This window comes from Excalfactoria chinensis, chromosome 1, assembly GCF_039878825.1.
Source record: "Excalfactoria chinensis isolate bCotChi1 chromosome 1, bCotChi1.hap2, whole genome shotgun sequence".
Classification (NCBI taxonomy): Eukaryota; Metazoa; Chordata; class Aves; order Galliformes; family Phasianidae; genus Excalfactoria; species Excalfactoria chinensis.
The window spans coordinates 17,169,374-17,195,068 of NC_092825.1; the positions used below are offsets into that span (position 1 = coordinate 17,169,374).

At 40.0% G+C, this 25,695-nt stretch overlaps 1 protein-coding gene across 2 annotated transcripts; it reads left to right on the plus strand.

Moving 5' to 3' along the window:
* The first annotated feature begins 1,466 nt into the window (after window positions 1-1,466).
* ZBED4 (zinc finger BED-type containing 4) lies at window positions 1,467-24,740 on the plus strand. 2 transcript variants are annotated; one of them, XM_072327095.1, is made up of 4 exons: window positions 1,467-1,661; window positions 2,475-2,576; window positions 6,947-7,020; window positions 20,315-24,740. In XM_072327095.1, the coding sequence occupies exon 4, from the start codon at window positions 20,723-20,725 to the stop codon at window positions 24,239-24,241; it is 3,519 nt and encodes a 1,172-aa protein (XP_072183196.1). In that variant the 5' UTR covers window positions 1,467-1,661; window positions 2,475-2,576; window positions 6,947-7,020; window positions 20,315-20,722; the 3' UTR covers window positions 24,242-24,740. The 2 variants fall into 2 exon arrangements, with proteins under 2 accessions (XP_072183196.1, XP_072183195.1); XM_072327094.1 differs by lacking the exon at window positions 2,475-2,576.
* Window positions 24,741-25,695: the final 955 nt, after the last annotated feature.

A 25,695-nucleotide genomic window follows, 5' to 3' on the forward strand; every position in this document is an offset into this window, starting at 1 on the left:
AGACAAAATTCTGTGTTTAGACAGCTGTTGCCATATAGATGCATTGTTGTAACACGGAAAATGAGGCAAGCCTCTATATACTATATTAGCAGTTCAGCTGTACTGGTAAAAACAGGCTGTCAGTTATAAGTGGAATAAACAAGGAATAAAAGGCTGTTAGCATACACTCTTAATACTTACTTTGTTGCAAGTCTATGTAGCATGAATGAAAACGACTTTGAAAGGGATCTCCAAAGGAAGCATCAACTGCAACAGCTCATTTACTTTAGATACATAAATACTATACAAGTACAGCCATACAAACCAAATCAAAAAGGGATCAAGCTGATCTGCTGTTTTTTCTTTTCCCCTGATATACTGATATATGCCCAATAAAACACTTCTGACATTTGTTCAAATGAAAATAAAAATTAAAAAAAAAAAAATCAGTTAACTGATAAAGATAGCTCAGATCAAGAAATACGTACTTGCTTAAACACACTAGCTAGAGAAAAGAAGCTTCTTTCGCTAAACACCATCTCAATTTAGTTATAAAGAGCAGCATCTTACCATTACTATTACTACTGCTTTTCTCCTGCCTGTATTGCAATCAGTGACGCGGAAGTCAAAGCAGTAGCCATCTAGGACTGCCACCAGGCACTCGACAACAAGTGTTCAAGCCTCACCACATCTTTATCCGTCTCTATAGAACAACATGCATTAGAAGACAGCACATCACCACACGTCGCTCCCACCCTACTAGAGAAGCATAGCTCACCCAATGCCCTGACGGCCTAAGCAGTTCTCATCGACCAGGAGGGCAGCAGGGCGTTACCCAGGAGAACGCCCAGATGACAAACACGTAGAGAACCGCTGCTCGGCCGGAACCGCTACAGCGCACAGCCCCGACCCTGGGCAGCCCTTCCTGTGCTATAAAGGCGATCCCATCCGAACGTCGCAAGGCGCCCTGACGGAGTTAGCGGGCAGCAGGCAGAGTTACACACACAGCTACGCAGAACCAAATGCGTGGCGGCTATTAGACCACAAACACGCGGATCTTAAAAAACAAACACGTACAACAGCCATTAAAACCCCGAAACAGGAGAGAACGCCGCTCAAGGCGGCGGCGCCCACCCGCTGTGTGTGCGTGCTGCGGTCCGGAGCCACCCACCCGGCCGGGCCTGCAGCGGGTCCGAGTCCCACTGCGGTCGCCGCCGAGCGCGCTGCGAAGCACCGGCTGCCTCAGCCGGGAGCTGGGACAAGCCGCAATCCCAACAACTCCCAGCAGGCCCCAAGACAGCCTTAAAGCCACAGCCGCCCCTCGGGACCCAGAGAAGACGGCCGCGTCCAGCTGCCCGGATCCGGATGGCGCCACCACCCCGCACGGCTTCGGGGGCGGCCATTTTACGGCCCAGCGGATGACATGTTGTGCGTCGTGCGTGCCGCCGCTCGACGGTGCGGCACCGCCCCCCGTGCCCGGCGCCTGCGCAGCGCGCCCTGTGGCGGCCGAGCCGGGGCAGCCTGCTCAGCGCCGCGGCGGCGGCGGCGGCGGCTGGAGACAAAGCGCCCAGCTAATGAATGGGACGGGCTCGCCCGGCCCTTCCTTTTAACTCCTTCGGGCCCGGCCGGGCGGCGGCGGCAGTGGCGACCTCCGGCTTTCCCTGCGGCGGCCGCCCGGGGAGGTGAGTGGCCCCGTTCCGGCACCGGGAAGGGGCCGGGCAGGGTAGGGCGCTCCGGCTCTCCCCGCCCCGCTGCCCGCTGCCGCCGCCGCCCGCTCTTTGCCTTCGCGGCGCCGGTGCCTGCGGGCCGCGGCTCCGCGCCCCGGGCCCGGTAGCGCCCCGTCCCGCCCAGGAGCGCCTGCGGGACAAGCGGCGGCAGGGCGGGCAGGGGGTGTGCGGCGGGCAGGAAGCGGGGAGTAGGCCGGCGATGCGGGCTCCATTGTCTGCGGGGCCCTGGGAGGGGGCTCCGGCGGGCCGGGCTGCGGAGGGGGGCGCTGCTCCCCGGGGACCCGTAGGGCCGTGCCGACCCCCCGCCCAACCCGGGGTCCCCGCGGCGCCGTCGGCTTTGTGCGGGTCTGCCGGGTCGGCGGCACCCCTCCCACCTGGCCCCGGCCCTGCGAGAGGCCGCGGGAGCCGGGCCCCGGCGGGGATGGGAGGCGCCGGGACCATGTGGCCGCCGTCGGCCCCGTCCCAGATGGCCCCGGGGCGGGGGCAGCCCCTGCGGGAGCGTGGAGCGGGGCCCGGGCTGCACGGAGGGGCCGGCTGATCCTAAAAGGGTTTCTCCGGTACACGAGGGGACGGGGGAGGTGACCTCAGCTGCGGCGTAAGCATCGCATCTCTTCCTGAGCTGTACGGGTCTCCCAGCTCCGTCCTTCTTAGAAAGAGCCGCTGTTAGTACGCGTGGAGAAAGTGCGCTGCTCAACTTCAATGCTTGCTCTTCGCGTTCTCACTTCGGATGCCGTGATTTTGCTTAAAGATGTCTTCTGTAACTTCTAGGTCTGTGCTGAGGCAGTGCTGACAGCAGCAGCCGGCTTTATTGCAGTGCTCACGGAGTTTGGAGGGTGTCGTGTGCTCCTGGCGCTGCACATGCACTCTGCTGTAAGTGTAGAAGCATTTCTTAATGCTAGGAAAGTCACAGCAGTCAGAGAGTCCTTTTTGCTTTGGTGATGCTCCATTCGTTATTTTGAAGTTCAGCGGTGTTTGGCTCTCCCTGTGCTTCCTCAGTGCTTCTGTGTCAGAGATGGTTGTGCCATGCTCCAGTGGTATCTCTGGGAGATCTCAGAAATTCAGTATGAGCTGTCACACTGCAACTGCCAACCCAAGCAGAGACAGGCTTCTAAGCCCCCATAACACAAACATGCTTCTCAGACTGTCCTTAAATGCTGCTTTCCATATGGCCTATCGTGCACTTGTGTAGTTTGCTTTTTAAGAGAGGGAAAGCGATTATTTTCCTATACGTGATTTTTTGAGAATTTGGTGTCTTCCTTAAAACAAGCCAGGTACCCTCAGGAGGGTGTTAGTAGGTTGCATGCTGCAGGCAGCAGAGCCCACAAGACATCGCCTATCCCCAGGATACCGGGCTGCTGCTGGGAAGCTCATGCAGGTACTGAGTGGGGGCTTCCTGGTTATTAAGTGCTCTAGAGTTTGGTTTGCTACTAAAAGCAATGGGAGTTCTTTTGTGGACTCCTGAAAATGCTTGTGTTGTCTGCTGGGGACAGGATGGCCTGGGACCTGAGGTATGGCATGCTCTTGTGTTTCTGTCCTTTGAGACTTAAAGTGCTGTGTATTCCTAACAAGTGTTGATGGACTGATAATGTAGAAGTTCTCTGGAGTTAAAAATTGATAGAGAATAAGTAAAACGAAAGTAAATGAAATAGCTTGACTGAGCATCTCAGAGAAGAGTGTTCCCTAAGAGTTTGTGCTTTTTAACAACTCTAACTCATTTGCTGGTACACTGTATGAGGCACAATTTTTATAGTTTCCACTGACAGGTGAAAGTCAGGCTGTAGCAGTGGAAGGCTCCACAGGTGCTGGCTGAGCTTAGAGGCAGTGCTGTGCTCCTGGTACCTGCTGTGGACAGCCTCTGCTTCTGTATGGCTGTTTTGGTTCTTCTTAATTGGGCCTGCACTGATTGCAAATGTTCTGAACAAGCATTGTGTTTGTAGAAGGGCTTGTGGTGTGGGATTGTGGTGGAGTGCACAAGGGGACTAAGTGCATGTGGTACGTCACCAAGGCTTATCAATTGGAAATAAGAGACCAAATGAACTCCACTTAGGCTTTATGCATTACGTGGGTTAAATGACACTATCCTATCTATCAGTGACTCTTAAGAGCAAGGTGCGTTAATAGAGGAAGTCCTAACAAAATCCTGCATCATAAAGAATAGCTGCTGCTTCACGTGGCCTTTGAGTGTGCTGTATCTCTTGTTTTCCTATCCTTTTTCTTGGAAGATGTTTTATTCTGATTTTCTACAACCCTAACTGTGGTAGATTCTGTGGGATTTCTTTGTGGCTCTGAGAAAGTTTAAATCAAGAATTAACGTAGGTGTTTTCGGTCTTGTCTCCCAATGCTTTGCTGTGTTTTACCACTCTCTGCTGTGGAATCTCCATCAGAGCAGAGTTTCTAAGTCCTGTCTCCAGAAGCTTACTTTTAATTTGTACAAGTTCTCACCTTCTGAATAATCGTGATGGGCTGGCTGGTGTAATGTGCAATTAAAATAATCTGCTTTATGCAGATAGGTGTTATTACGTGCGCATTAGCTTACTTTCAGAAAGCACTCTTATTCATAGTATAGTTAAGGATCTTGCACAGTGTGGGCCATAGTGTTCAGAATATGTAATTCATCGTCAGGTTTGACCATTTATTTTTTTTCTTAAATATGGATAGTTTGGGTATTTTTATTAATGTCAGCATAAATGAATGTAATTTGCACAGTGTTTTCTGTTCTAGCATACACTTTTCAAATGGGCTTCACAAAAAGGTGTTCTCTTGCATTTGGCAAGCGGATGTTGCTTTCTGTTCGGTTTTGGCCACTTGCTCTGCATTTGCTGCTGGCATTATCAATAACTGCCAACAGTTCTGAACTGTGAGATTGTTTAATTTCAAGCAATTATTGAAAAAAACAGAGTCATTCCCATGACCTGAAGATCGCTTTTATGTGAAATGCGGAGTGTAAAGCAAGAAGAACTAAAGCTTTTATCATTTTTTTTTTCAAAGCATAGAAACTGCTATCCAGAATTACATCATGATGAATATTTTAAACGCGGTAGCAGAGTTCTGTTTGCTGTTTCTGTGATGAGACAGAGGGTAATGTGATAGTCTGTTAAACTAAAAGTGGGGAAAGACCTTGGTTCTTAAGGGCCTTGTTTGTGTTCAAGTGTGGTCACTCAGAGCAAATGACACATGTTTTGTTTTTTTTTTTATACTGAGCACACGTTGGAGAGAGTGATATTAGCCTTCTCTATAAGTTGTGTAATATTAATTTTCAGCAGATGTTGGCGTAGGAAATATTACAGTATTACCATAATCTTTATTTAAACTCACAAGTGGTGAGCTTTGTTTGGCCATTACTGCTCCCTGTCTCTGTCCTCTTCTCCCTCCCAGTTTGTGTTGTAATGACATGTAGGGTTGAGCCGTCATTCACTGAAGAGTTACTACCTCATTTTTATGGCTGTCTGAAAACTGTCTGGAGCTCTCATTTTTTCCATGTCCTGTTTGCTTGTTTGTGGTCACTTCTGCCATGCAGGTGTATTCTTCTTTCCATGCAGTGGAATCATTTCTGTTCAGTTACTTTGATTTTTCTGCTGTATGTGCTTTCCTGAATTTGTTTTTCCCTCTAAAGAAAAGAAGAATAGATGCAGTTAAAGTGACATTTTTTCTTTGTTATTTTCACTAGAAGAAACTGTCAAGAGAACCCAAACATCAGCTTGAATTGAATGAAATGTTTGGCCCAGCCTGGAACTGTTTTATAGTCATCATTAATGAACGAAAGAATGAGAATGGCGGTTTGTTGTTGTTTGTTTTGTTGTTTTTTTTTTCTTAGACACCAGGAAGGGTGAAGATAGTGCTTTCATACCCTTTCTTGCCTGTAGACTGATGGCTCTGGAATTGCAAGGAATGTGGGAGCACCAGGTTTGCTTCCCCTCCCTGCCCCAGGACCTGAGTCCGCATCTCCCAGAGCACCCTGAGGAGCTGGGAGTCATGGGAATGGGGTGGGTCTGCTCACCTCACTGACACCTTCTGCATGTTGCCTTGTAGAAGGGACAGCCAAAGGTCTCAGCAGTCAAGTTAGCCAGGCATGGAGCTCAGGAGATGTTCTTATTTGCCAAACAGGGTGTATGGATGTATTTTTAAGTGAAAGTATTAGTATAAGACCTTTCACGTTATACATTTGCTAATGCATGGTAAGCAAGCAACCAGGATTTTCCTTCTGTGAGTGGTTTTCAGCTTCTCAAAAAAATACATGTATTTATACACGTGTGTATTTCAGACCCACAATCTAACGTACAGTAAGCACTGATTACTGGGAAAGATGCTTCCCTGTTGGCACTTGGTTCATATCTTCACAAGAGGATGAAGCCTCATCCATTAAGCACTGCAGAATTCAGCTTTTTAAAATTCTTATTTAATAATTAATTTGCATTCGGATTTGGAGTAGACAGTGATGTACTGGATTTTCAAGATTGCAAAAGATACCTTGCTGGTGTTCTGGTGGTGTTTTGTTTTGTTTTTGAATACATCAGGGCAGTGAAACAGTCAGGGATTCTGCACTATGAAGCTTGTATCTGCGTGGTCATTGGGACTAGTGCCCCGTGATGGACCATTTTGCTGTTTTTTGGTGCATTGCCAAATATATCTGACTTAATATTCTCTGCTTGTAATTATTCCTTTCTTGCATGTGGGGAATGATAATCTTGTGCTTATCCTATGTTACCACATGTTGGTTAATGCGTGTGCTAGGTGCAGTGTGTAAGCAATGCATTTGGCTCAGGAAGGGAAGCACAAGCTTGCAGGTGAATCCTGTATTGCATTAAAAAGTGTTGACAAGCTCCCTTGAGCTATCATGATGTAGTGCGGACTACTTTGGTGAGAAGCAAGTTTGTTGCATTGACTTCGTTTTGGAGAGTAAAATGTCATATCGTCACTCCTAAGTGGAAAAAGAATTCATGGAACGCCAACACGTGTACAAAAAAATGACTTTCAGTGTTTTTGCATATTCATTTTTGGTTTTGCTGTTATTTTTTTTTAAACATCTAATTTTTCCTGGTGCTTATGTGACTAAATATTCCCTCTCCCCCACTTTTTTGTTTTGTTTGTTTCTTTTTTTCCAAAATCCCAAGTCTTCATGAGTGCAGCTCCTGGAGCTGTAATCTAAAGAGAAATATGAAATGTCTCATGACTCGACATTGTAACGGATGATGTGACTAAAAACTTCTAATTAAAAGGAATTACTTTCTTCTTTTCCTTAGATACAACATCTTTAAGTTCGAGTAACAAGCATTTAACCTCAAATGAAGCCTCCTGCATGCAGCGGAACAGATATGTAAGTTTCTTCTGGTTTTTTATTTTTCTTTGTTTATTAATTAGTGGGCAGCTTGCTTGTTTGTTTAGGGTCTTATATTATTGTTAGTAGTATTAATTTAGATTAATTAAATTAGATTAATTAATTTGGAGTAAGCCAATAGATAAAGGGAGTGAAAAATTATATACTTGAATTGGCTTGTATGGAGCTTAGTAATTTAGCAGGAGGTTTGTGTGAGTGTCTGAGATGTAAAAATTAACTTTGGAAGCCTGGATATCTTTACAGTGTTACATTAATAGTAACTGGCTTATGATTTATGGTGCACCTCCTACTCTGTGGTAACAGCTGACATATATACATCCTCACTCTGCAGTTTACCTCTTGAAAAAGAGGGAAGTAACTTGCATGCTCTACATCTGTCCCATGCCCCAAGTACAATTGCCTCATTCCAGGCTTTTGTTTTGTATTGCATTCTCACTGATAAGAGTAAACTTAAGTATTTTCTTTTAATGTTTTTGTCTGAAACAGGTTTTTTTCTTTATAAATTCAGTTTGATTTGTGACTACGGATTTTTGGAAGTGTAAATTTAATTTCATGCCCCAAAAAATATAGGTAGATCAACAATCACACTGTGTTATTTTTGTATGGTATTTCAGATAACGCTGTTCCTCCCCATCTCTCATCCAATAAAAGCAGTTCAACTTTGGCTATGTGATTTGCTAACACATATCTTAGCAGAGACAAATAGTTTAAGGGTTAAAATGCTGAGCTAGGAAGTCTTGGTGAGGTCATGTAAAACTGACCCTCATAGGAAAATAGAATAAAAACATGATTCAGATTCATTTCTTGAAGGTAAGCTTCATGTTTTGTTATGTATTAAGACCACTCCTGGATCTTTCTTTGTCAAGAGTGTAAGCAAAACTAATTGTTATTGCCTTTGAAGTCCATAGCATAGCCAAAGAACAGGAAAGAGCAGTCATTGTTTGCAGCAGCCTGCTGAGTCAGTTCTTGATCACTGTAAAGGAATCTTAGAAAAGGGATGATGTTGCATTTCACAGAATGTTTAGAAGTTCAGTCATATTTGATGCTGTATTCTAATACACTCATCTAAGGATCACTTTGTTCTCTGTGCTGTTTCATTGTATGATGTCAAGCACCAGAGCCTTTTATAGTTCTACCTAAAGTGGCTCTCAAGGCTAAAATGCTCCGAGGAAAATATCCATTCTAGTATTACTTTTTGACTAAAAATGATTATCTTGTCTTAGCATCTTCAGTTCTTTTTTTTTTTTTTTTTTTTTTTTTTTGTATTACAATCCAGACGATATAAGTGCTGACTGCAATTTGGATTGTTCTGGTAGGCTGCAAAATCTGTAAGTGGTTAGTGCCAACATGAAGTCCAAAAGAAAAATACATGTATTTTATTACCGGTATACTGATGTTCATGTACTTCTTCAAAATTCACATTGTTTTGCTGTTTTTTGTTGTTTTTTTTTTCTTTAAGTATTTTGTTAATGTTTTATAGAACACAATTGTATTTGCATGCTTATTTTGGGAAGTGTGAAATATGAGCAATATATTGTATATAATCATAGAATATGCAGAGCTGGAAGGGACGTGTGAGTGATCATGCGAGTCCAGTTCCTGGCAACAGTGTCTAATACTACTTCTTGCTGGGGATTGCTTTTCTGCAAAGGGCTAGGAACTATCAAGTTTAGTTTGCACTTAAAAAAAAATTCTCCTTCCTGTATGATAGTTGGAGACTACCATTTTTTCCCTGTGCAGAATGAAGTATACCTGCCACTACAGATTGCACTGTACTGTGAATGAACAAACTATTGCATGGTGGTTTTTAGAGCTAAGTATTGTGACCTGAAGAGCTAGCATTTTGCAAATGTTCCTTCTGTTTGTCATGCTTCCTTCATTAGTGATTCATTAGGCATTCTTTTGGTAATGGATATGTACACAGAGCTGAAAAGTTTGTTGAGAACAAAGATGGAAATATTAAGCTGTCGATAGATTGGAAATACAGCCTTTGAACATATATAATATGCAGTTTAGATAATCAGGAACTAGATCTTCTGCAGTTATAGGGAACTGATAGATCTCTTTGTGTGTGTTGAAAAGCTAGAAGGGGCAGCACTGTATTATTACCTCTTCAGAGCTCCCTGAAACTGTTGGCTATCAGCTTCTGGTGGCATTTCTTGTTTAAGATATAGGACTACAAAGCCATGCTGAAATCCAATGCAGATGATGGCAGTTGTCTTCTACTTTCTGCTTTTATTTTGTGTTTCTTCTTCCTTCTTCTGTATTAAAGATGGGAACATGATATGCTGATAACAGTGATCCACAGACCGAAAAAATGGGATGATCCTCACTGCATGGGAGGTTTTCACGTGCTGAGATGTGTGTTAGTAACCACTTAAACAGCAGAGTGGGCCAGATTTCAGGGAGCCACTCGGAGTACAGGCCGTACTGTTGGCAACATGCTTGCATTTGACACTGGGCAATTGGGGGAGGTACTTTTTTTTTTTTTTTTTTTTTTCCTCCCTCATAATGGTGTGGAGTTGGTATCTGTGGCTTGCTGTGCTGTGAGGGAGACTATAAACTGTTTAGGCCAGGAAATACAGTGGTGCTCATAAAGAGCATGTGCTCATCCTTCCTCCTTCTCTAAATGTTTCTATTAATCTCCCTTTTCTATACCTCACAAAATATTAGTTTTATTGAAATAATTTTGGCTTCTGTATAATCATAAAAATCAAGCAAATGGGAACAGCAGGGGCTAATAGTTCTCTTTATCTATTCTTGTACTAAAAACGTCTTAGATCATGCTCTGAAAAAACACCCATGCATCCTTATTCTGTAAAAACTTACTTAAATTATAAGTTGCGTTACAAAAACTAAAGCTTTGCTTTGGTTAGGATAGGTTCTCCAAAAAACTTGCTTTTAAATTAAAATTCTATTTTTCATCAGCTCCTTGAGAAAAATCCTATTTGCTTAAATTAGAACTCATGTCTACAGCAACAGTATAGCTCTCCTATGAGCCATTTATTTAGAGAGAAGACTGAGCTATTTGTTTGCCAGAGACAGGAGTGTCTTTTTTGGATTTCCTGCTGATGCTCGATGTGGTGCTAGTGGAAACAATGCTGGCTTTCCTGGCTGGGATGGCTGTGTCAGCTGTGCCTTTGCTGCAAAGTCTCACCTTGTGTGGAAAAGGCAGAGAGAACATGTCCTGCAAAGAGGTTAATGGGGAAAAGACCCTTTGTCATGAAGATTAGGGTTAGCCTGAGCTTATTGATTCTTAAAACAGGATATCAGCTATGTGTTGGATGTTGCTGATGAACATGCAGTTTACTTAAGAAATGCCAAACAAACCCCCAGACCTTAAGAATGGTATTGAAAAGTTCACCCTTCTCATGGGGGTGGCTGACTGTACTTCCATGTGTTATGGAACCTTGTTCCTGTTCTTAACAATGTCAAAGAGTATTTCAAAGCTTCTTAAAAGTATCTTGTTTAGTAGATAATATTTCGTTTGCTTCAAGTGAAAAACAGGAGGAAGTTTTTCACACAGAGGGTGGTGACACACTGGAACAGGTTGCCCGAGGAGGTTGTGAATGCCTCATCCCTGGAGGCATTCAAGGCCAGCCTGGATGTGGCTCTGGGCATCCTGGGCTGGTGGTGCACATAGAAGAGGGGTTGAAACTAGGTGATCATTGTGGTCCTTTTCAACCCAAACCATTTATGATTCTGTGATTCTTCAAATTTTTAGGGACTATCAATTGTGTTCTCTTTATAACCTGCCTTGATATGCACAGGATCGTAGTTCCAGGGCTCAACTGTTTGCTATGTACCTACAGTACTGTATCTTATTTATTACATGTATATGGGTAGGATGGAGAACCTCAGCTTAGCACAAGTGAAACTCTGAGGCAGTAACAAAATGACATTAATGAGAACACAAAGTTACATCTAGTGGATGGTTATGAAGCTTTTTTAAAGCAGAGCTCTTCATGTCTAATCCTTGTTACTACCAAAAGAGATATTCATGATAATCTTAGCAGTTCAAAAGATAACTTTTCCTTTTTTTTAATATAAAAAGCTCAAGCATTTTAGTGTTATGTGCTACATTCTGTAGAAGATCCTATTTAAATTTTGTGAGGCCTTTTTCTTACAGTATTTCCATGAATATTTACAGCAAGAGTCCCAGGCAGTCTTGCTAGGAGTGGTATGCATCTCCTAGTGCTCTTCTCATTTTCTGTCATCCTACCTGATAAGAGCTGATAATCCCATTTTCTCCTTTACAAATTTCTCACTTTCAACTCTGTGGAATAGCCCTTAAAATTCTTACAGTTTCATTCTTGCTGAGCTTGAAGATCAGCAATTTTTTATTTTATTTATTTATTTATTTTTGTAACTTAAAGGAAGTTACAGAAGTATCTGCGCATTGCAAACTAAGATGATGCACTCATCAAGAGAGAAAGCAAAAACTAATGACAACTCATAACCCACTTGTTTTCTTAGCTGTGCCCTGCCAGGAAGGAGAGGGAGAGCCCATGGGCTAAGCAGAGGAATTGACCACTTGGAGAAAAGAAGTGTCAGAGGAGCTTTGCTTTGAGTTTTCTGACACCTTTCTGAAACCTGATTGCTGTTCTGTAGGAGCATGGAGTAAATGTTGTGTCTTTCATCTCTAATTCTTTCAGAACTTATCTCTTGTTCCTGCATTTTTGGTTATGTTTTGTTTCCTGTTCCATGATAATACTGATATATGTTTCCATGCTTCTGTTCTTATTTTTAACTTCGAATTTTAGCCTCCTATTTTGTTTCTAGAACACTTCTCTTAACCCTGAATTGTACAGCATGAGATATCAAAAGCCGTTTGGCTTATAGAATAAATTAGTGTAGGACATCAAAACAGTACATACTTCAGTTGTATTAGTTTTTTTCCATAATAAAACTCTCTCTTTCAGCATTTCTGAGAATAGCCCTTATTTTATTAGCATGCAATACATATTTGTCCAAAAATACTAATGATAAAAATGTCCAAGGGTAACTAAATCCTTCCTAGTTTTTATTTTTCACTTGGGGCAACATTTAACTGATGTGTACCATTTACAACAATCCCACTTAAAGTTTATTCAAGTAATTGCTTAACGCATCAACATTTTGACAAATGATGGGCAGGTCTCCCGCTTGGTAGGTGTAAACAGTTGCATAGAAACAGATTCTAAAAGTATTGCTTTGTTAGCATCACACCAGATAATGAGGAAGAAGGTTCTTCAACTCTGAAGAGAAGGTTTGGATCGTAGACAAATGTTGACATAGTTTACTTACCATGACAAATCTGTTTTTTTTTATGAGCAGTCTCTTAGTAAAAGCTGTGACAAAAATGATTAGCATATGTACAGTCTGCAGTTTTTTGTTTGTTTTTTTTTTCCTTTTGTATAGCTTGCAGCTATGGGAAGTTAGCAAAGGACACGTGAAGGAAATTAGCCACTTTTGAGATGCGATGCTATTTTTAGTGCACCAGGAAAGAAAAACTATCAACAATTAAAGGCTTATCAGGTGGTTGTAGATGTAAGTAGTGTTACTGTGTGTGGTGATGGATAATATATGTTGTTACATACAACGTGGTGTTACTTATTTGTTTATATGTAGAGTTGAAATGCCATTGGTTAGTCAGAGATGAAATGTATATTTTTGTTGTTGTTGTTGTTAGTTTTGGCTCTTTGTTTGCTTTTAATTTTTTTTTTTTTTTTAAGTAATTTGTTTGAAATACTGTGGAGTAGGGGTTTCTGTTCTATGGGCTTTATAGCGTTTAACAGAGTTTTGCTTAAAGCTTCGTAATGGAAGCTGAAGATCCAATTAAATGCTTAGTATATATGTTTAGTATATTAATAATTTTAAATAAAATAATAAGTTGATGAAGACTGATGTCTTTTAGAAGTCAGTTTGAATTTTAGCTCTCTACCCTATATCAGATGTGTGTTTTATCCTAAAAGAGAATAAAAGCAGTGGGCCTGCATCACTAAGGCCCAATGAAACTTGGGTGTCGAACCTGCTTGCATATGTGGGGGGGGAAGCAAGGATACAAGAACTTAATGTTGGATGGGAGTGAGTAATATGCATATAACACAAACATCATAATTTGTACTAAGCTTTGAAAATAATTAATACCAAATGTGCAGTATTTAAACAGCAGTGTCTCCACTCTTGTAAAAGTTGTGTGGTTGAGGAAAGGCTGATGTAGGAACTAAGTACCAGATCCATCCAAAAATGCTGTTTTTGAGAATGAAACCTTACTTCATTTCTGCTTTGTGTATTTTTTAGAGTATTTTTTAAACGGGTGCTAAGCTGAAAATTGTACTGTTTTAATTTTGGATTACATTAATTATTTTCACATCTCTATTTAACAGCTTAAGAGCTGGTGTCATTCTTAGCAGCAGGAGCTGGTCCTCATGCTTTCCTCCTTGCTCTCTTCATTGGAGTCAGGCAAGGTTGCACAAGGCTGGGACAGGGAGAGCCAAGACAGAAGCAGGGTTCCACTTCTTGAATTTTTTCCTGAGGTTTCAGGGAATATCTGACAATAGTGGGTGAACAGAATCCCATGGACTTCTTAATGTTTCCAATAACACATCAACAGCCTAAGCTGTTTTTGAAAGAGTTGGAGGGTAAATCAGTCCGAGCTGATGAAATGTTTCTTGCTCTGCATGTGCTGGTTAGATTTTTTAACTTGATGCTGTCCCTTCAGCAAGAGCCTGGGACTAAAACTGTCATTTCTGAGCTGTGCTGCTGCTTGTTATCTTCCTGTGTTGATTTTAATTGAGCAGTGGTAGGGAAAACTGAGGGGAGAGAGAAGAATCCAGAGACTGCTACACCAAAAAGTATGACTTGACATTAGCTGGTCTATCATGTGACTAAATATAAAATAATCCGTATTCTCAGTAAAATTACTTCACGTTTTGGGAGGTGGGAGCCCAAGAGAGGGCTACTTTGTCTACTTTGGCTTCATTCCTGCATTTGTAGCTAGGGTTGTGCACCTAGGCTGTTACAATAAGTTAGAGCTGTAACATGTGTTTCTCCATACCTTGTTTTTTCTCTGGCTGCGACTAATGACCGCCTTAGGCTTCACCTTACACCAGGAACTGAGGTGTTTTTATTACTAAAAAATAATGGAGGGGCATTAAAGATCTTTGTTTAGACAAATCAGAACAAGAGCATCAGGGAGCTCACATGCATTTCTTGGAGGCTCTTGTTCCTTCTGCCTCATATCTTAGGTCTCTCAGCACATACCTTTTGTCCCATTAGTATCCTCAGCACATTTTCCTTGACCTCCTTGTGTATCATTCTGGGTACATTTTCTGTATGTGAATTGTCCTTAGCTTCAGGGATGTGGGAGTTCAGGGCATCAGCTGCCCAGACACAATGTTGCCCTGATCCTTCCAGCCTGGCATAGTTCCTGTGCCTGTATCATGCTCAGCCACACAACTATGAAATCCTCGGCCTTTGAGGAAGGAATACTAGTTTTTTAAATTTAACTTTATTCCCTTCCCCTCCACTCCCCCACTAGCAGTTGTCTTTTCTTGTATGTGCAGAGACACTAAACTGGATGTCCCCTAGGGCATTCTAGGATTTTTCTCTAGCAAAATGTTTGTGTCAGTTCAAAATAGAATCTTAAAAATAATTACAAAAGCGGGTGTTTTTTTTGTTTGTTTGTTTGTTTTTTTCTTTTTTCTTTCTTTCTTTCTTTCTTTTTTTTTCTTTTTTTTTTTTCTTTTTTTTTTTTTTCCCTCCTTTTTTCCCCCCCTCCTTCATTATAGAATCATATCAGGAGTATTTAGGGACTCAGTAGACGTAAGGCATAGTAAGGACAACTCTGTAAACTCATATTGGAATAGATTAAAAAGGAAAAGAAAGATGAAAAGCTCCATCTTATCTGGGAGGGGGTGAATTTCTCTTAACAAGAGAAATTTAGCCTAGGAGCTTGTGGCTGAACAAGGGAAACCTAGAAACTACTATTTCATAGAATGGGTTGGGTTGGAAGGGAAGATTAAGATCATCCAGTTCCAACCCCCTGCTGTAGGCAGGGACACCTCCTTCTAGACCAGGTTGCTCAAAGCCCCATCCAGCCTGGCCTTGAATGCTTCCAGGGAGGGGGTGTCCACAACTTCTCTAGGCAACCTCTTGCAGTGTTTCACCATCCTCACAATAAAGAATTTCTTTCTAATATGTAGTCTAAATTTACCCTCCTCCAGTTTAAAACCATTTCTCCTTGTCCTGTCATTACATGCCCTTCTGAAAAATCCTTCCCCAGCTTTCTTGTATGCCCCTTCGGGTACTGGAAGGCCATTGTAGAATCCCCCTGAAGCCTTCTCTTCTCTAGGCTGAAGAGCCCCAAGTCTCTCAGCCTGTCCTCATAGAGGAAGTGCTCCAGCCCTCTGATGATCTTCATGGCCCTTCTCTGGACCTGCTCCAACAACTCCATGTCCTTCTTGAGTTGGGGGCCCCAGAACTGGATGCTACTCCAGGTGGGGTCTCACAAGAGCAGAGCAGAGGTGCAGAATCTTCCCTCGACCTGCTGGTCACACTTTTCTTGATGCAACCTAGGGTATGTTTAGCAGTTGTCCTAATTGTTATGTTCTGTCCCAGTATGAAGTTAGGGTGAAGAATATTCCTATCAGCAAAGATCAGTATGCAGCATAGGTGGTACTGTTTCCATAATTCACTCTCTTGTGTCCAGATGGAGCATTTGGGGTTGCAGACCTAAGAAGGTATTTTGCAAACTGCAGAGAACACCTTTGTAAAATCATCGAAATTACGGGTTAATGTAATGTGGACTACAACTCAAAGACATTCAGGATTAAAGGAAGTAGCTGTAGCTATGGCTTTCAGGTGTCTAGGAAGGTAATGGAATAGTAAAGGTGGCTTTGCCCTTTTTTCTCTCCCAACAATCCTCCACAAATCATACTTTCCATAAGGTCCAGAACAACTTGTTTCTTTCATTAAACCTAACGTTCTCTACTTTGATCCCAATTACATAATAACATCCATTAGTTCATGCTTGTATGTCTGTGCACGTTCTTGTGAATTTCAGTGAGACCCAAGCTTAGGACCCACATTATGGCAGAGAGTAACTAACATGCTAATGTCAGTGCCTCTTCTAATACCTCATTTTAATCACTCAGTATCTTGCAAGTGAGCTGTGACCAACACCTTGTCAGAGTAAGTCTCCATAGAAAAAAATCTGTTACTGTTCTTAATTTTGTTTCTTCAACAGGTTTGTAAAATGGAGTAAGGTTTCTCTAAGCTATACCTTAATTAGGATTTGTTATTTTTCACAGGTTTTTTTTTGTATGTTGTTTTTCAAGAAAATATTACTTAATTAGCATGGTACTTGCCACTGAAGTGGGAGCTAATAATAATTTCTTAAAATGCGTCTTTCTCATTGCTTGTATAATTGTAAGCATTTTCTTTTCACTTGATGCTGTTAATGATGCCTGTAGAATTTCGAAAACAAACAAGATTAGCACTATTCATTCTGAACTGACATTAATTTTGCAAATTGCTTTTAATGTGTATTTATCTACTTCCTACTCACAAAATCTGTCACTACTTTTGATTCTTGAAACTAGTAAATAGTTTTGCTTTCACTTTGCATCCATATTGTGCATCTTTCTTTAAACCACTTACTCTTGCATTTTGCAGGTGTGTGCATGGCTAACAATTTAAACTTTGTAGTTCTAAACTGATTTCTGTAGTTAAATTCAGATCTAGTTAGATTCAGATTTGTCAGTTTTGCAGTTAGGTTCTGTAATGTGATCAAGTCCAGGACTATCACCTGACTACTCAATCTAAGATTTAAAATTGTTTGAAACTTGCAGGACACTCTCTGTTTTAAGAATAAATGATCTGCTCATGATTCAGTGTTCTTACAGTCTATTCATACTTCTCTGTACGGTAATACACATCAGCACAACCCCAGAACACTGCTGTTTCTCTCCTTCACCCTGTTCCTAGTGAGTTCTTCAGGTCACAGCAGTCTGCTGTTTCACTCGTTGTATCAGTGATGTTCTCCTGACATTTCTCGTCAATCACTGTACACTCTCAGTAATCCAATTTTGAATGGAAAATCCTATAAAATGTTTCTGCAGGCTTCTGACCACAGCAAGCCACTGATTGTGTACTGCCATTTAGGGACTAATAGTCTGAAAGTGGATTTGAGTAGATAATTGTTCCCTGGTTTATTTTATTTTCTTTTTCCATGTTTTTTTTATTTTTATTTTTTCAAGGTCTCAATTCATAGAATTGTAGCTACTTAAGGTGGTCATAAGCAAATTTCTAGGCTACCATAAAATGTTAAAATTGGATGGTGTGTAGTATTTGTTTTAAAAACAGATTGATTCTTGCAAGGAGTTGGCCTGCGAGGCAGGGATTAAAAATATCTCTCTCTTTCTAAACTTATACATGTTGAGGACTATATGCTAATGAAAATTTCCTTTTCACCCTCAGGGGTGCTAGATGGGAGAGAATTCAATTTAATTTTACAGCCTGATGTAGTAAAACTCAAAGTAATAGAGATCAGACTTGAATGTTTTTAAGAGAATTGAAAAAATGACATGGAAATTCTTCCAAGGAGCATCCAGCTTTTGGAATTTATTGGGAACCATGGACACCTATCAAATAGACTGAACGTGCTTTCTTGCCTTAAGCTCAGATACAAATAAAATAGTCTAATTAATAACACTGCTGATAGCGTAGCCCCCCTACTGATGCTAAACATGAGTACAGAAGTAATATGCAGTTGCAAAGGGAGACGTATGTTAATTGCACAAATAGGGGACAGAAAAACATGTGAATCAACAATTAAAGAATGAAAATCTGCAAGTTAAAACAAAGGGTACTGAATAAGTAGGAAGCATTTCTGGTGGAACCAGAACAGTTTCTGGTCCTGAAGAAAATGAGATAATCATGTCAGGAGCAGATGAGATTATTTCCCACGCCCTTTTTTTTGGTAGAGGAGTTGACAAGCATTAAAAGCACCAAGCAACAGCAAGGAAAAATAGGGAAGATTGTCTACAACTACAGTTCCTTCTTCAAGGCTAACTCTCATCTGTTCACCTCAACTTGATCTGAGACCATCAAGGAACAGACCATCAGTGTTGCTCTGGCTTCTGCTCAGTGGTATCTTGTACTGAGAGGTAATTTAGGATAAGATGATTAGGGCCTACTTGAATATCTGGTGATAATGACTGATAGTGATTAAGAACTAACCATTTTCCAATGTGTATTGTTAATGAACATCGATCTAGTAAGGTCTTGTTAGGAAGTTTGCAGTTGGGCTCCTTTATCAGTCTTCTAAATCTTCCCATCACAGTAACCTTAAGTTCAGCTGCGTTAAGTGGTTACTGGAGCAAGGACAAGTGCAGCGTTTGCATGGTTTTTTTTGTTTTGTTTCTGTTTCTGTTTGTTTGTTTTTGCTATAAAAGTCCAGAAATGTCTTTTTTTCCCCCCCCTTGTTGTTTGTATTTAGTTTTTGTTTGTATGCATGTGTGGTTTTCATTTTCTTAATTTTTTCTCCCTCATGCAAAAGAGGTTAGAGCTACAGGCTAGAGCTGTGGTTACCTGTTTTGAGGTAAAGGAATTGTTTTCAGCAGAAGCTGTTGCTGATGGTTGTTTGCATTGTGTGAATCCAACTAAGAATTTGTAATACTCTTACTGTAGCTAGTACTTAGATGCATAATTTATATTCTCTAAACTGTGTATGAAAAATTTGTGAGACTTTCTATTCCACGATCCCATGTTACAACAATTCACTAAATATTCCTGCTTTTGCATGTTTGCAGTACTAATTCCGGACTCAAAAATAAGATTAGAATTCACATGAAGAATTTAAAAATCCTCTTTGATTGACTTCAAAACGTTGACTGTTTACATTGTCATCCTCATCGCAGATGTATGTGCTTCCATATCATCAATATGGGTGTGATTCCTACTTCCATTTCATTCAGTGTCGTATTGAGGGTTGTAAATTTAGCCTCTGCTGCCAGACTTGCTTTCACAAAGCACTGGGTGGTGTGTCATTGAGTCGACTCATGGAAATGTAAGGCTCTTTTTTTTTACTTCTGGTGTTTCCTAGAATCGAAGTTCTCTTCTAGTGTCTGAAAGTTTGAAAACACAAATACTAAAACTTTCACAGAAAGAAAAAGCAGGGTGGCTGCCTTCCTCTTTGCAAAATTTTGATGGCTCTGTCTCCCTTGTCTTTAAATAGCTCTAATAAGCTGATTGCCCTTCCTTTTATCTTCTGCTGCAGTGGGGGGAAAAAAAAAAAAAAGTTATCACTACAGTACCATTTAAAGAAGTCTGAAATCCAGGGAAAGCTAGTTTTTAGCTGTTCTTTTTGACTTCTCTTGCAAACCAACTGTAGAGAGGTAACAATTGGAACCACACAGCTACTATCTTGTTGGTCTTGCTACAAAATAAAATGTCTGTGTGTAAACTTCAACGTACGTTTCTTGTGGCTGTGACTAATTTCACCTTTTGTCTGCTGAAATCCTCGTTTGAGCAACATAAAAACTGTGTGATAAATTCAAATTTGTCTGTTTTAACTTCAGATAAAGTCTCATAAAATCAGTTTTGCACAAATTGCAGTAGATAGTGAAGCATCAACTCTGTGGTTTAAAAAAAATGTTTTTTGATGGTAATGAAGGTACTAATAACTACATTAATGATACAAAAGAAAAGGTTTGGTAAAATTTAGAATTCAGATAAAAGTGTAGGAAAAATAAAAATTCAAAACAAAGAGTGGCTGACAAATGCAGACATCTTCAGGCTTGTGTGGGGCTCTTTGTTTTTCTGCCAAAGGATAGCCTTACTTTGTATTTAAGTGAATGTTTCTGTGTTAACATGACTAAATGCCTGCTTGTCTTCATAAATGTCTGTAGATATAGATAGTTGTATGGACGTGTGTGTATGTATGACTATGCAGTGGTTGAATTAGGATGCATGGTGAGGAGTTGTGAAGAAAGAAACACAAAAGCAGTGCATGGACTGTAGTTTTTGACAGTGCTTAATCAGAGCTGAGTGTGTAGGTATGTATTTGCTCTGTATTGCTCAATATAAGAGATGCATTGAGTAAATTTATGGTCTTGTTTTTGTCTTGTTTAAGGGGGAGGAAGGGAATAGCATTTGATTGAATTCTTTTTACCTTAAAGGAAGTGGGGAACAAATATAGAACATTTATTGCATGTTCACAATTCACGTTGTTTATTATTTATTCAGAATGTGTCAGTCAACATTTGTCATCTAACTGTTTCATTTCTAGATGGTGCAGAAGAATCACAGTTGTCCAATCAAGATGAACAGAATGGCTTCCTTGACCAAGAAAATAGAACATTCATTTTTTAGGATGTTGTCTACAACATGAAGCGTTCAACAGAAGCTGCCTTTGAGAACGTTCATCATCTATGACCTGAAATGTCCTGATCCTGGAGAAAAAGATGAGATTCCATTAATTAAGTCTATAATTTCTTAATGCATCCTTATGACTAATCATTTTTGCGTCTGCACAACACGGATACAGAATTCATAAACCAGAGCTTATTTTAACACACAGATTTGTGTTTGTGCATTCAGTATACAAGATACGACATCTTAATCAAATTTTACATAATCTTTTAAATTATCTGTATTTATTAATAAATGAAGACTTGGCAAGAGGAATTTGTCAGCCATGGAAAACAGTAAATCAGGTTCCCCCATCATGGATGGTAATTTCATCTTGGGAAAAATCAATAACTTGAAAGTGGAGCAAGAGGAAGATGGCATTAACTGTACTCTAGAAAGAATGGATATAAAGACAGAACAAGATGAATTTAAGCATGCAGACAGCAGTGATGAACAAGAAGACAAAGAAAAGAACTTCATTAGCAACAACCCTAGCAAATATTTATCTACAGAAAATGAAGATGATTATGGATCTCTTTTTTCTCAGTATAGTAGTACGCTGTATGATGTAGCAATGGAGGCTGTGACACAAAGTCTCCTTTCCAGCAGGAACATAAGCTCCAGAAAAAAGTCACCCGCTTGGAACCATTTTTTTATATCTCCTAGAGATAGCACTAAAGCAATATGTATGTACTGTATGAAAGAATTTAGCAGGGGTAAAAATGAAAAGGACCTAAGTACAAGCTGTCTCATGAGACATGTGAGGAGAGCCCATCCTACTGTACTGATTCAAGAAAATGGGACTATGCCAAATATATCTTCCTTTTCCTCACCTACGTTGTTACTGCCTCCTCAGTCTGCAGATATGGGAGATCTGAGTTCTATGTTATCCCCTATAAAACTGGTAAAGAAAATGGCTTCTAAAATACCATCTCCCGATCGAATAATTGAGGAATCTGTTTCTATTGTTTCTTCTGAAGAAATAGCAGATCTCTCAGTTTCTGAAAAGTGCAACAAAGAAGAAGTCATGGTTGGGTCATCTCCACAGCTGCCCAACAACCAGTATGATGAAACTGTGGAGAATGTAGCAGAAAAAACTGTTGTAATTCCAAAGAACGCATCAGGTTCTAGAAGGAGATCTGCTGTCTGGAAACACTTTTATTTATCGCCACTTGATAATTCTAAAGCTGTTTGCATCCACTGTATGAATGAATTCAGTAGAGGAAAAAATGGAAAAGACCTTGGAACGAGTTGTTTGATAAGACACATGTGGAGAGCACATCGTTCCATTGTCCTGCAAGAGAATGGGGGTGGTACCAGTATACCACCTCTCTACACCACACCTCCAACTCTGTTGCCTTCCTTACTACCATCAGATAGTGATCTGAATTCCATGTCATCCTCTCCTGGAAAGCTTATGAAAGAATCAGCTTCTGTCTCCTCTTCTCCAGACAGAATCTCAGAGGAGATGCATACTAATCTCTCTTCTGGAGATGTTCTAGTGGAAGACTCAATGCTGTCATCTTCTGATGACATAGGTGAAGTCTCCTTTGTGTCCTCTCCTGAGAAACAGTGTGAGGGATTAGGCCCGCTCATATTTGAACCTACTGCTGTATTTCAGCAAAATAAAAGGATTATGAAAAGGCTTAAGTCAGAAGTTTGGCATCACTTTTCATTGTCACCTGCTGACAGTTTAAAAGCAGTATGTAGATACTGTAGTTGTATGATAAGTCGTGGTAAAAAAGGAGATGTGGGCACGAGCTGCTTGATGAGACATCTATATAGACGCCATCCTGATATAATTGGAAACCAGAAAAGCTGTCTTGATGTTAGTTTGGCAAATTCTCCTTATGCCACTTTGGCTTCTGCGGAATGTTCATCCTCAAAGTTGACCGAATTACCTACAATGGTTACACATGATAATCAAATTATTTTTCCTGTCAATAGCAAGAAGACCTCAAAACTGTGGAATCACTTTTCAATTTGTTCTGCAGATTCAACAAAAGTAATATGTATGCACTGTGGACGTACAATAAGTAGGGGGAAAAAGCCAACAAATCTGGGCACAAGTTGCCTTCTAAGACATTTGCAGCGGTTTCATAACAACGTATTGAAAACCGATGTCTCAGAGACTGTATTATCCACATCTACGGATAATCACATGCCACTGAGCACAGAATTATTAGCATCTTCAACTTTTGATGAAACCAATGACAAGTTTTGTGACTCTCACCCAGTTGCCAAAAAAATCACAAGTCTTGTAGCTGAAATGATTGCACTTGACCTTCAGCCATATTCTTTTGTAGACAACATTGGCTTTAACAGGCTGCTTGAATACTTGCAACCTCAGTATTCTTTACCTTCTCCATCTTACTTTTCTAGGACAGCAATTCCAGATATGTACGATAACGTAAGGCAAATAATTATTTCACATTTAAAAGAAGCTGAAAGTGGAGTGATCCATTTTACATCAGGAATATGGATGAGCAACCAGACACGAGAATATCTAACCCTTACAGCTCACTGGGTAACATTTGAGTCTTCATTTCGACCGCAGTGTGAGGATTATCATTGTTCAGCACTATTAAATGTATCACAGATTGATTGCGACTACAATGGAATCAGTATTCAAAAGCAGTTAGAGTACTGGTGGGAAATGTGGATTACTTCCATTGGCCTTCAGATTGGGATTACTGTTACTGATAATCATAGTATAGAAAAAACTTTAAATGAGGGTGATCATTCAAGTGTGCAGTGCTTTAGTCACACTGTTAATGTCATCGTAAACGAGGCCATTAAAAGCCAGAGAATGGTTCAGAATTTGCTAAGTATTGCAAGAAAGATCTGTGAACGTGTTCATCGGTCAGCAAAAGCAAAAGAGAAGTTAGCTGAGTTGCAAAAAGAGTATGAGTTGCCTCAGCATCAGCTTATACAAGATGTTCCATCCAAGTGGAACACGTCATTTCATATGCTTGAACGTCTTATTGAACAGAAAAGAGCAATTGATGAAATGTCAATAGAGTGCAGCTTTCGAGAGCTAATAAGTTGCGATCAGTGGGAAGTTATGCAGTCAGTGTGTCATGCTCTCAAGCCTTTCGAAGCTGCAAGTAGGGAAATGAGTACACACATGTCTACTTTAAGTCAAGTGATCCCAATGATCCATATCCTTAACAGGAAAATAGAAATGCTATTTGAGGAGACAATGGGCATAGATACTATGCTGAAATCTTTGAAAGAAGCTATGGTGAGCAGATTGTCCTCCACGCTTCATGATCCAAGGTACATTTTTGCGACGCTTCTGGATCCTCGCTATAAAACATCTTTATTTACTGAAGAGGAGGCTGAACAGTATAAACAAGACTTAATCAGGGAGCTGGAAATAATGAGTTCTACCTCAGAAGATGATAAACCTGTTTCCAATGGATGCGATATAGGTTCACCATCTACAAATTCATATGGAGAAGATAATCTTTGGTCGCTCATGGGTGACATGAAGAAAACGAAAGACCTGAAGGAGAGAGCAAAGCTACCAGAGGAAATGGTGCTTTCTTACTTGGAGGAAGAAGTACTCGAGCATAACTGTGATCCTCTAACTTACTGGAACTTTAAGAAGTCATCTTGGCCAGTACTGTCAAAGTTGGCTGTCAGGTTCTTGGGTTGTCCACCAAGTATTGTTCCTTCAGAGAGATTGTTCAATACATCCAATGAAAGCAACAACTTTAGTCAGTCGAGATTAATGATTGAACACTTTGAAAAACTTATCTTTTTGAAAGTGAATCTTCCTTTAATATACTTCCAGTATTGAAACTAATGAACAAACTGCTAGACTAAAAATTTTGTTGCTCACTGGATAACAACTATCTGTAACTTGGATTGTTAAACTGCTCCAATAGGGGCCATGTATGACATCGAATCAGTGACTATAATTCCAAATTTTAGTTTCATTTTTTTCAGCTTTCAATATGTCTACATGTGCCTTATTCATAGTACTTCAGGCCAGATATTGTATATATGTTTTTTTAAAAAGTTCACACTAGAGATAGACTGTCTTGTCAAATTATACAGAATTACATAGGTTTTAATCCGTAACTGTAAATGAACTTTAAAAAACAACAACTCAGTCATTTGTTTTATTAGGATGGGGAGAGAAAAAGAAAAAAAAAAAAAAAGAAAAAAAAAGATGTAAACAGTTCTATTCTGTAGTTTTTTATTCAATTATTATGTAAAAACCATAAACCAGGTACTGTATTTTAGTTGAACATTGCTTTAATTGCAAAAACAACAACAAAACAAACAAAAAAACACCTGACAAACAGCAAACAGCTTCTGTAGTTGACAAAAGAAAATCATATGTGAAAGATGGGATTCAAGCCATCTTTTTATCATATGATGTTTTTACCTGCAAGCCCTAAAGTACTTAAAAGGATTAATAAGAGTCATTGAGGAAGGTTTGTTTACAGGAGACTATTAACGTAGTATGTGAAAATCAATTTGAGATGATACAGAATATCAGCTATACAGCTATCTATAGTAAAACTTCCCATCCCGAGCTCTCCTGTTCAGGTTATACGTGTAATGGAACAATGGAAATATTCTGGGTATTTATAGAAGCTCTTTGGAAGTTTTATCAAAGTTTAAGAATTAATGCTTGTTATTTAATGCCGTGTACAAAAAGAGAAAAAAAAAAAAAAGGCAAAAAATTTACAATGAAGACTATGAAGTCATTTTAAAGCCTTTTCTTATCTTTAGTGCATCAAAACTGTAAGGTTTCCTATTGTATAAACTGAGCCCTTATTCCTAACATGATTTCAGTTCTGTAGAACAGCCTGTCTTTAAAGCTCCTAGTACAGAAATAACTGATCTTCCGATTTTCAGTGATAGCCTTATGGATATGGTGCACTGCTTAGAATTTTATGTAGTAGGGTTGATTCTAAACTGTCAGAGTCCATCAGGCAAATGGGATATAGAGCCCTCAAGACTTCAAGTAAGAAGAAGAAAAAAAACAGCCAGCATTTTAATTTGAACGGAATGATCTCCGATGGCTTTTTTTTTAACTCTAGAAAGGTAAATCTTCTCATTTCAGTTTTCATTTAATACTTTTTGGGGAAAAAAAAGAAAAGAAAAAAAAAAAAAGTTGTCATTTGCCTATGACCTTTTAGAAAAGTTGTAGCTTTGTTAAAATACTGTACCTATGCCTAATCTAATTTTGCATTTACTATGTTTTAGTGTATTTATAAATGGTGAACTTCTGAAATTAAA

Excerpts from the sequence above, each read along its gene's own strand:
- ZBED4 (XM_072327095.1), top strand. The coding sequence starts at position 20,723 with ATGGAAAACAGTAAATCAGGTTCCCCCATCATGGATGGTAATTTCATC.